Source organism: Octodon degus, unplaced genomic scaffold (genome assembly GCF_000260255.1).
Source record: "Octodon degus isolate 3935 unplaced genomic scaffold, OctDeg1.0 scaffold00020, whole genome shotgun sequence".
Classification (NCBI taxonomy): Eukaryota; Metazoa; Chordata; class Mammalia; order Rodentia; family Octodontidae; genus Octodon; species Octodon degus.
In genome coordinates this window covers 11511733-11523835 of record NW_004524596.1, presented here as the reverse complement: position 1 = coordinate 11523835, position 12103 = coordinate 11511733, and the positions used below count along the sequence as shown (strand labels likewise).

Genomic DNA, 12103 nt, shown 5'->3' with positions numbered 1-12103 from the left:
GCATCTTGTACAGCAATTAACCACTAAGAAGAATGTATGCAGTGTGTTAATTATTGAAACTGTCCTAGCGATTTGATTTGAAACTGTCTCATTGCTGTTTATCAATAAAATTATGAAAAAAACCCACAATTAGTGACCAGGTTCAAAGCAAAAAAAGTAGAGACTGAATTAAATATGGCCAAAGTGCCAAATAAATACATAAATGATTCCTTAAAAATTACAAAAAAATGTTTTTCAAAAATAGCTGACCAGGGGCTGGGGAAATGTCTCAGTGGAATACGTGCTTCCCTGGCAAGTGCCTGAGTTCAATCCCTGGTTCTGCAAAAAAAAAAAAAAAAAAACCTGACCAGCTGATAAGTGGATAAACAAAATGTGAGTTGTCTAGCAAATAGAATACTAGGCCATTGAAAGGAATGAGGTATTGAATATATGCCACAACATGAATGGACCCTTAAAACATGCTACAAGGTGGCAGTTGCAAGAAAGTCATGCTATACGACTATTTCTATGAAGTGTTCAGAACAGGTAAATCTAGCAGTGACAGCGAACCTTTGAGAGACGAAGTCCCCAAACTGCAGCCCCAAAATCACTCCTTTAAAAAAACAGTAATAGAGCTTTCAATGCTACAAATAGCTTTTTATTGAAAGGTGTAAAGTCTGCATTTGCCCTGTTTTTGCAAAATTAGTGTGACCTTTGCTGTTGTATGCATGCTGACAGTTCATCAATCCCTGGCTGGGGCTGCCGGGCTCCACATGACTGTGCCAGCATCTGTGCTATGGATTTGGTATCTTGTTGTTGAGATGGAAGTTAGATTAGCAGCTGCTGAAAGGATGAGGATGGAGGAGCATGGGAAATACTAATGCACAAGGTTTCTTTTAGGGTATGAAAATGTGCTACAATTAGACTAGTAATGCGGCTGTAAAACTCCGTGAATGTGCTACAAATTACTGAATCACATACCTCAAATGGGTGAATTTTATGTGAGTTATTTCAATGAAGCTGCTGAAACTCTTCTTTTTAACCTGTCTATTTGATATTAACTTTTGACACCCACCTCTAAACCCATCACTCAAGAGGCTGAGGCAGGTAGATCACTATGAGTTTGAGGCCAGCATGGGCTACACAGTAAGTTCATGGCCAGCCTGAACTACACAGCAATATCCTGTCTCAAAGACAAAGATAAGCAAAGCAAAGCAAATCTGAAAGTTAGAAAGCTGGGTATCCTAAAAATAAACCGGCTATGGTTGATGGTAAAAATTACTCTATCTTAGCATGAAAATGTTAGCGGTACAAGTACCTACTATCTGGGTATATTTGGCCGAAGAAAAGGCTTAACTGATTTAGAGGAGAGCTTGCTTGGTTTAGCAGGGATGGGAGCAGAACTCCCACAAACTTGCTATTCAGGTCAAATGCCTCTACTCACATCATCACTTAAAAAATACTTTAATCATTAAGCAGTACAATATGTTCAATGGGATAACTATCACTGATCCGTGGTGCCCAAAGAAGAAAGCATATCTGAAAGAAAAAATTTTTCTGAGAGGATAGACAGGTGGTGTTATATGGCTATTTGTGGGGGGATGATTAGGTTTATTTTCCCTTACATGGACAAACTAAGAAGAGTAGTCTGAAAGCATCAGTGTAAAAAAATTACAAAAGCATTATTAAACATTTAAGATCTTCCCAGGATGATGGAATGTAAGACAATAAAATGAAGCCAAAGAACAAGTGCTTCATCGGGAATAAAAATGAGGGCTGGGGAGATGGCTCAGTAGAATAAGCCCATTGAAAACCCCAAACATAAGTGAACCACATGCCTTAGTCACTGCCCTTCACAAGGTGGGTCAGTTAGGGACCCAGTCCATTACATGCGCTCAGCGCAGCAAGCCTTAAGATAGGGTTTCCTGCTTCCTATTTGTACACACAGAGGCTAATCTACATGTTTTTCACACTAAAACCCTGCAAATCACTCTCCCAGCATGCCACCTCAATACAAACACTTAAGGTTAACAAAGAGCCTCTTTATAGCCAAACTCTTCTCAGTGTCAGAGGATATGCCAGCAATTTAAAAGTTACTGTTCTGATGCACTACGCTGTTCCTGGCATTTCTAATACTGAGCAAATGTTCACAGGAAAGAGAAGAGACAAATAAGTGGGAAAGGTGGGTGATAATTGTGTTGTTTTTACTAAAAGCTCCCTCAACACCCTGACAATTCTCCCCATATGTGAATTTTGAACCTAAACTGAAAGAGGTTAAAAACAGCTCATAATTGAGATCAAAGTCAATTGTAGTACAGTGAAGGATTTAAGAAACAACAAAAAACCCAAGCCTCCCATGTATTATCTGATTCATGCCAAATGTCAAGGTTAGAAATTTAGGTGAATGGACATGGAAAACAATTAGACAATCTTATATATGCTCTTAAAAATATAGTAGCAATATCTAACAATGATAAAACAATCATGCTAATTCCACATTTCCATGAAAACAGTGCTTTTAATCAATACCACTCAACTTTTTACTGACAAATAAATTTCCTTAATAAAATGCTTGATTGGGGGGCAGGCTTGCAATTTAACTCAGTTGTTTTAAGTACTTGACTGGGTTTGCAGGCACAGGGCACTGTGGTTCATTCCCCAGCTCACCATGCCTTACCAGAACCGCCTTTAAGGCAGCCTGAGCCAGCACCTCCCTCCCAAAAAAAAAGAAAAAGAAAAAGAAAAAAGCTTGATGAATTATTTTCTAGCCCTTAGTACAAAATGCCAAACCATATGCTATCCTGGACAAGTTTATTGAAGCAGACAGACAACAAGGAAACTGAGTCTTTTTTACGAGCAGAGGAATTCAGGGTGTAGCAGTGACTGCACAGCAGGAGAGAGACGATGGTAAAAAGCTGCCTGAATGTGCTTTTGGAGAGGCAAATACACAGAACTCCCAGGCTGGCTCCCCATCATTTCCCCCTCTCCCCACTTGGTATAGGAAGAGGGCTTATAGTAAGAAAAAGGACACAGCCAAATAGCTCAGCGGATTAAAGCGCCTGTAAGCAGGCACAGGGGCCAGAGGTTTGATACCCAGACCTGCGGTACTGGCCCCGCCCCCAGGGTGCCCTGAGCCAGCAATTGAAACCAGGTGTGGTGGCACACGCATATAATCCCAGCTCTTAGGAGACTGTAAACAGGTGGATCACTACCAGTCTGATCTAGTAGTGAGACCCTGAACACCCTGTAGACCCTTCCCTAAAAAAAACCCTATATGTTTATTCAAATATTTTTTCTTTCAGACCCCATCTTACCATGTGGCCTGACTTTCTCCTACAGATATCCCAGCACCAGCCCTTTTGTGAAAGGGAAGAGACCAAGTGGAGAGGGTAGGCAGAGAGAGAAGGGGATAAAAAAAGAATCAGGATGTCTTTTGCACATGTTTGACTTCCCATGAGGATTGTAATCATTATGTACTGCAAACATATACTAATAAAAAACCAAAAATTGAAAAAACTAACATCTACATGTGTCATGGCTTATATCTAGGTGTCCTCCCCCTCGCCCACCACTAACCTCATGTGGTCACAACTGGAGTTTTGCAGGAGGCCGGATGGGGGTGTGACACTAGGATTAAGGGTGTGGATAATGGCCCTATCCTGAGTATGGGTGGCTCCCATGAACAGCCTCGTTGCCTGGATGGAACATGCAGGGACAGAAGGCAGGCAGGCCTGCTGCCTGCTGTCCTCTGCCTGCCACTCCCCTGCTCTGACAGCCTTCTGCCATGCTGCCCTGCTGCCCTGCTTTGGAGTCAGCTGACTATGAACTGAAATCTCTACAAACTGAGCTGAAATAAACCTTTTTTCCTTTAACTTCTGGGTGCTGGGTATTTTTTTCCTCAGTAAGAAAAATAACTAGGAATATATCACTAATTATTTTGTATTGGCAATTTAGAGGGAGGTTTAAATATAGTCGGATTAGGTTATACATGCTTAATAGGTAACTAGATAAATAATTTCATTTAAAAAAGATCAGATGGGCCAGGGAGATGGCTCAGTAGAATAAGCGCTTGACTGGCAAACGCAAGGATCTGAGTTCAATCCCCGGTTCCGCCAAAACAAACAAACAAACAAACAAACAAATAAATAAAATCAGGAAGAACCATAAAAACAAGGCTATGTTGGTGACGTTCCTGTTCAGTGTAGCTCCTTTCCAGGTATGAATACAAGAGGGAGCTGCGAAAGCGTTCCGCTGGCATTCCCCGCAGTCAGGAAGTGAACACCATACCTTTAGGGCCTTTCCCAGGCGGGGGCTCCACAGTAGTTTTGCTCCATATAAGGATGACTCCACCAGAGTCTCCAGTGAGGACATCTCCATTCCCCAAGAACGCTAAGCACTGCACGAATTTTGGTTTTTCATACTTCTGCGAAAAAAAGTGAGATTCTTCAGTATTCTTTTTGGCATGATGACTGTGTGCTTGCTCAACAATTTAAAAATGCTGTAATACTCTGATCCTTACCCCAAAAATTCCCTGTTTTCTTGTTAGAGAATTGCAATTCCAAGTCCAGAAAAAAATATGAGATTTACCACACGTTATTATGGTATTTGCATCTTTCGGGTGGAACTCCACAGCTAAAACAACTTCATTTGTTGTCTGTGAAACAAGAAAGCTAGAGGTGAGTGTATGCTCTTACTGCTATCAAGAGTCAACTGTAGCACCCGACAATGACAGGCAAAACTTTAATAGATTTTAGAATACAGATTTAAATTTGATGTCCATATACTATTTTAATGTTATTTATTCATAAAAATGTTGTACTTGGAAGACAATTACATTATAGCTTTACGCCCGTGTGGTAGAACACACTATAATCCTAGCACTCTGGTGGCTTAGGCGAGAACATTGCTGTAAACTACAATGCAAACTGTGCCCCTTTAAAAGCTTTAGATTTACGCTGCATTACTGAAATAAACTTGCATCTATTGCCAGGAGTCTGACAGCTTCCCAACAGTTAGACTCCCTCATGACAATCAGGTAATATTAACAAGGGTGCTTTTTTTAAAAAAGTGAAATACATCAACACTTGGAAGAGAAAAAACAGAATAGGTATTTAATAAAGTTTAATTAGACATAAGGAAAAAGAAAAACCCTCAAAAAAAAAAGCTTTAGATTATTTTAATTTCTTGCATATTCAGGAAAAGCACATTCAAACTACCAAAATGCCAGGGCAACATACACTTTCTTGAAGCCAGAGACAGAACATTACTAATATTCCAGAAACAATACAGGTCTCCTTGCCAGTTACCCCCCCCCCAAGTAACCATTATCATGACTTCTGCCAACAAAGAGCTTTGTTGGTGTATTTAACGCAATCTATATGGTTCTCCTTCATGACTGGCTTTTTTTTCATTACATCTATGACACGTGGGTATAGGGAGTTGTAATTTGTTCATTCTAATCGCTGTATGGCATTTCTTTGCATAAAAAAGATCACATTATTTAGTTTTAGTCACTCTTCTGCTGACTGGTACTAGGGTAGCCTTGCCCTCCCCTCAGACTGAACCCACAACCTCATGCAAGCTAGGCAAGTGTGCTATCTATCCAGTCAGCCATCAAAATAAAAAAATAAATAAATAAAAATAAAAAAAATTGAGATGGGTTTTTGTTAAACTGGCCTTAAATTTGAAATCTTTCTACCTCAACCTCCCTAGCAACTGGGATTACAGGTATGTGTCACTGCAACTGCTCTGGTTCCCCACCCCCTCCAGGGGTATCATCAACAGCACTACATTCTGTAAACACAGGTATACATTTCTGTTGGGTTTACACCCAGGAGAGGAACAAGTGGGTGCACAGATACGCGTATGTTCAACTTGAACAGATAATGCTGAAGACTTTCCCAAAAGCCTGTACCCACTTCTATGCCCAGCAGCAGTGTAAGACAGTTACAGTTACTCTACAGCCTCACCAATTTGGGCTCTGTAAAAAATTTCTCGCATGGGCTGGCAAGATAGCTCAGCAGTCTGAAGTGCAAGCTTAGGGAGGTACAGAGGACTGTGGTTCAATCCTTGGCACCACACGCACGCCAGCCCTGCTTTCAGGGTGGGCTGAGCTGGCCAAAACATGAAAGATCTTTCCCATGTAAGATACCCCAGTAGAGACACAACAGTAGCCTACTGCAGACTTAAAAATTTAATTGACATTTTTGCATAAGGCTGAATATCTTTCATATGCTTTATTAATCATGTTGATTCCCTATTTTGTTTTTTTAAATTTTATTGAGAAACAAATATGAATGAGACAGCTTCAAAGCTGATTAATAGGACAGTTCTGATAATCAATACATTGTACATTGTTATCTTCTTAGTGGTTATCCACAGTACAAGAAGCAGACAGGATATCCTGTCCAAACAATATTAGTACACCTCTTGCTTCTCACTGAATTAAGCGAAAGTAGCTGTATATCTATCCTAACTATTTTGTACATATAAATACAAAATGATCTTTCCTTTGTATCCCCCCTTTTTTTAGTCCTGTCAGAGGTGGATATTCCATTGGCATCTAAATACTATAGGTGTTTGAATTCAGCAAAACAATCCAACACTGTGTAGCAGTCTATAATATTAGTGGGTTATCCTCAGAAGTTATTGACTTGAGCCTTTTACAGCTCATCATATTAATATGGCTTTACTTTATATACCTCGTTTTTATACTTTTCTGCTGGATGGTTAAGACCAAGATAAAGCAAGACCTACATAATAAGAAATGTAACTTTTGTATCTGATAAGGTCAGTCAAGTACCCTCAGGATTTATCCTGTAGCCCTGAACCGCACTTTGTAGATCCTTTGTCAGTGTCAGCCATGAGGATGAGTTACGGCCATTGCTTGACCAATTTGCTCTCTGTGAAAGCCTGAGAGAATGTTTTCTCTCCATGTGACTCTCCTTAGGCACACTATACAGCATAATCACATTCCTTTTTGGCTCCATAATCTCCTTGATCAGAAAATTTGGAGCACAGCTGAGTTACATGATGTTATAGTACAGGTTCTCCTATGTCCGGAGTCTTCATTGACCTTGAAAGGCTAGGGCCAAAATGTTGGCTGACACTGTAGCCCTTCCTTTTCTCCAATTTTGATCTGCTGATTCCCTATTTTGTGAAGTACTTTTGTCAGTAGACTATTTCTTACTAAAATACAGGAGTTCTTTATATATTCTGAACAGCAGTGTTTTGTTGGAAACACTGTTCTTAACATAAATTATTTCCCATTCATAGTATTTTATATGTCATGTCACAAATCTGTTTATGAAGATAACCTCCTGCATTTTTTCTAAAAGTCTCACTTTTTTATCTCTGAACCTCAGATCTGCACTCCGTTTAAACTTGGTTTTTGTAAATGCTATGAGGTTTGAGGTACTTTTTTTCCTTATGGGTATCTGATTAATGAATTGAAAACCTTGGTCTTAACTTTGAAAAGAAAAAAAAAGAAAAAAGAAAACCTTGGTCTTTGTCTACTCCAATATCCCTTTTGGCATAAACCAAAAGACTAATTCGGGTACCCCATTTCTAGCTTCTCTATTCTCTTCCACTGATCTGTTCATCTGCCCTATACCAGTGTCTCTATTACATTAATAGATACTGATATCTCATAGCTTAAGTCACCTAAATTTATTCTTTTTCCTAATAATCGTATTTTATTTTTTTTAATTCTTTTTTTCTTCATATATAGAATCTCACTACACAACTTGGACTCTCAGTGATACTCCTGTTTTCAGCCTCCCCAGTGCTGGGATTATAGGCATGTGCCCCCATGCCTGGACTCGGTCACAGGCTCAGCGTGCCCCAGGGGCAGGGCTGGCGAGACACGCAGGACTGGAATCTTGACTATATAAGTTTAACACTTTATATTTCCAAACATATTCTGTGTATCACTTCTGTAAGAACTCATGCAGCTCAGCCACCTCCTTTCCACACTTCTACCTCAGCCCCATGAAAACAAACAAGCAAACAAACAAAACCAGATTGAATGCAGGGATTTTTAAATGTTGGCCACGCAGATCAATATTCAGGGAAGGGACACCTTTACAATACATTCTCTTTACAACTATGCAGCATCCCTCTATTTATTAGATCTTTAATTTCTGCCACTAAGGCATTGAAATTGTCTTAATTTTAAACAAGTAGATTATAAAGACACCTATGTTTCCCAAATGTTTGTGACCATTCCCTCTTAGAGAAGGAAAGAACCCATTTAGAATAGAAAAGGAAAAAATGTTAGCAGACTAGGAGAAGCTGAGATGAGACAGTTTGGTGACCCAGCTCCCGTGCCAACTCACTCCTAAGGCAACACACACCGATCTTTCCTTTCTTTTCCTCTCCAAACAGGAATCAGTCAACTGTTTACTTTGGTCAAGTAAGCTTCAGTTTTGCAGTCACCTTACTGGAAGGAGTTATAACGCAGGCATTTGGGGTGCCATTTGTGGAATGAGTACTGAAGGAAAAGGAGTCGTAGATGATGCTTAAGATTCTATCTGGGCAGTTAGGAAGAACATAGTGTCAATCTCCATGAAGCTAACATCAGTAGATTGAAGAGGTCAAATCTGACTTGTGGTAGAAGACATTTACATAAAGATAGCCAACAAGCATAAAAAGTACTGTAACAGACAATAGTCCTTTAAAAGTGTTTTGATTTACTTTTTTTTGTGGTACTGGGAATCAAACCCAGGGCTTTGTGCACATGAGTTAGGAGCTCTACCACTGAGCCACATCCCCAGCCCTTGATTTACCTTTATTTCTGCTCCTTTTGATTTTTTCTGCCAGTCCCACACAGTAAGCATATGTTCATTGGAATCATCAATAACACATAAATGGACACCTGAGTCCTAAAGAAAAGGAAATTAAAGGCATTCAATAATTCCTGGTTATATAACACTTTTATTTAAACAAACAAATCTAATTTTTAAATTTATTTTTAAGGCTGTCTTTTAAAGAAAGAAACACCAGGCTGGGGATTTGGTTCAGTGGCACAAATGCCTTCCTGGCAAGCGCAAGGTCCAGAGTTTGATGGGGGGAGTGGGGGGAGACAGACCAAACAGGACAACACCATATTATTAAAAGTAATGATAACAAGGCAATCTAAATTTTTGTAAGCCCATTGTTCTTCAAAACATAAGGAGTATACTGGTCACTAACACTACATTTTCTTCAGAAATATTATACATATTCTTTAAAACATTTTTTTCTATATTATCCCCCTCCCCTGGTTGATCTCTACTTGCCATATAGTCACTTTCATTAGTACTAGCAATTAATTATTTTGAAGATAACTTAGTTCCTCAGCATCTTTTGATTCCTTCTTGCTATGAGAAAATATTCAAGTTGTTTTCTCACCATGAAGGTTGGAAGAAATATGAGTGACTTTTTCTTTTGAGACAGGGTTTTGCTATGTCCTTCAGGCTGGCCTTAAACTCACTTTGTAGCCCATGTTGGCCTCAAACTTGCAGTGATCCTCCTGTCTCAGTCTCCCAGAAGTGGGGATTATGGGCATGCAATATAAGACATGGCTCAAAATATGCACAATCGTTTGCTGATTTCAGTTGTGATATTTTGGCACACAATAACATGAATATGAATAAGTAAGATAAAAACAACTGAACCTTTTTTGTTTTCCTGGAATCACTTTCATTCACATAATTTAAGCTTCTCCATTTAAGAAACAGAACTATAGATGATACTAAACATATTTTTCTAGTATCACTTGTGACAGAAGTACTGAGGAAGAGCAGAGATTCTCTTTCTCTTGGTTAATCACTGAATGACCTCCTGTATTAGGGAAGTCAGAGGATGTGCAGCCCATGATAGACTCAGTACTGTGAGAATGGTACCAACAACATGAAAATAGTTTCTGCTATAGCAATAGTGTGTGTGGGGGGGGGGGGGGGTAAAAGCAGTTTTTGTCATTTTCTTTTGTAAATTTTTTGTTTGTTTTTTTTTCCCCCTAACTTTGTTGGGCCCTTGACCTTCAGTATTTTCAAGCTAGCAAAATTCTTATATTCACTCAAATTTATTTGTCCTTTCTTCCAAATCCTAAAAACCCGCCATAATTCAGAATATAGCTGCTGACAGCTAAGAACTAAATATACTATAGATATATAAATAATTCTGATGTATAACTGAGGCCCAATAAAATCTAGTATGTTTGAAACTTTTTTTTTTTCTGGCTGGCTCAGAATGCCTTCAGGGCAGGTTTGGTTGGCTTGAGTTGTGGGGATCAAACCACAGCAACCTGAGCCTGACTGCTTTGTTGAAGCAGCCACTTAAAGAACTGAGCTAAGGGGCAGGCCCCCTGTTTGAAACTTACATTTGAAATTTAAAAACACAAATCCTAAAATGTCTCTTGAATACTTTATGTTACATATAATTAACAATAAAATGCTTAAATGATCATCTAGACTTACTGTATTTTTCCCCTTAGAATAAAACTGCAAGCTTTAGTTGAGATTGCTACACAAATTTTATTCACACTGACAGTTCAAAACCAAGGTAATTCATGGTTTTAGGGAATATAATGGTTTCCTTTGTTTCAATATGATACCAAGAACAGCTAATGTTTTTAATGTGTGAATTTTAGTAAAATACATCTATAATTCAAACTGAAGTTATACCCTATTATATTGGTTATTTCACCATGTACTACGCTGTACATGATCCTCCAACTATTTTCTCCTACTACACTGGAATTCTGTCTCAGGATATAACAAAGTCTAAGTTTAATATCTTGATCCCATTTAAAGCAAATTTAGTACCAAGGGAAAATGCTAACCATTTAGCAACAGCTAACATTAATAACTAACATTTACTTTTTAATGGACACACACAGAAAACCAAGATTAACTTCTTTGATCAGCTGGCTTACTTCTTTAAAAATTACTTACTGCTTTTGAAAAATCCAGACATCCCACTCCACGTTCAAAGGTTCCAAGTCCAATAATCTGCAGTGTGAAGAGGCTGACAGAGTCCCACACTCTGACGTGGGGCTGTAGGAGCTGCAAAAACATGAGGCAGCGGGAGTAACTGGTAACCAGATGGTGCAAATGCATTGCACCACCACATGAGCATCTGCCATCTTTAAGGCAACAGGGATGGCTATACGTTTAGCAAGAAATTAACGAGCGGATTTAGACATGCAACCCGAAATCCTGAATAGGATCTTTTTGTCTCATACCATGAATATAAGGGAATAAACAAGAATCATAATAGTAAAATATTTGAATATCTGCTGGGTTTCACATACTCTTTTCTGTCACACACACATGCAATATCAAATGATTTCATCCTCATACTTTTATGAACCATGAGCAGTATTATAACAACCATTTAATAAATGAGGAAACTAAAATAGAGATTTGAATAACTTGATTTAATTATAGCTACTAAAGCTGAGGGTCAGAATTCTAATTCAGGCAAATGTGCTCTGAACACTTTGCCTGTTTTTCTTTTTCTTTTTGTTTTGTTTTGAGCTGGGGTGTTGCTATATTGCCTAGGCTGGTCTCCAACTTGTGAGTTCAAGTGGGTGAATATTTTGCTGTTAGCATTACCTTAACTCCTGAAAAAATAACTCAAAAAACCCCCCAAAACATTGTCCAGTAAGATGCTAAGTAAACACTTCTTCAATACATGGGACTGGAAAAATCTTCAAAGCTATCTATTATAAACCTGTCTCTCAGCTATGCCTTTTCCTTAAAGAAACTAAACCCAGAGAACATCATGAGTATAGTCACACACGTGCATCAGTATTCACTGTTGACCTTAGAAATTAGAGATCCATCATATAAACCAATTCAATAAACATTTTCAGTGATAGCTCTTCTTCATATATATAAAATCAAGAGGTCCTATCAACTAAGGTTAACTGCAGTACCTCTAACAAACAGTGGTAAGATGCTGCATCATGAAAAAAACCTAACAAAGATGTATTGGTTCTCTTATTTTTGTAAGTAGTACTTATAACATGGAGATTACCTAGTATTTAGAGAAGTATTTTAGTAATACGATTCTCTTGTCTTTTGAAACATTCTTACATTCTAATATATTTTTCCCCTTCTTATACTAGAAACCCTTCAGT

The 12103-nt window shown here is 38.6% G+C and overlaps 1 protein-coding gene across 3 annotated transcripts in view; it reads right to left on the bottom strand.

Annotated features, from left to right (window-relative positions):
* The window catches only part of Eml4 (echinoderm microtubule associated protein like 4), a 176458-nt gene that overhangs the window by 29086 nt on the left and 135269 nt on the right, over positions 1 to 12103 (bottom strand). For all 3 annotated transcript variants that reach the window (XM_004627730.2, XM_023711197.1, XM_023711198.1), the window contains 4 exons: positions 10914 to 11024; positions 8766 to 8861; positions 4499 to 4633; positions 4267 to 4402 (listed from right to left, as the gene is read on the bottom strand). In XM_004627730.2, the coding sequence (XP_004627787.1) occupies positions 4267 to 4402; positions 4499 to 4633; positions 8766 to 8861; positions 10914 to 11024 (478 nt within the window). The remainder of the gene's footprint in view (positions 1 to 4266; positions 4403 to 4498; positions 4634 to 8765; positions 8862 to 10913; positions 11025 to 12103) is intronic.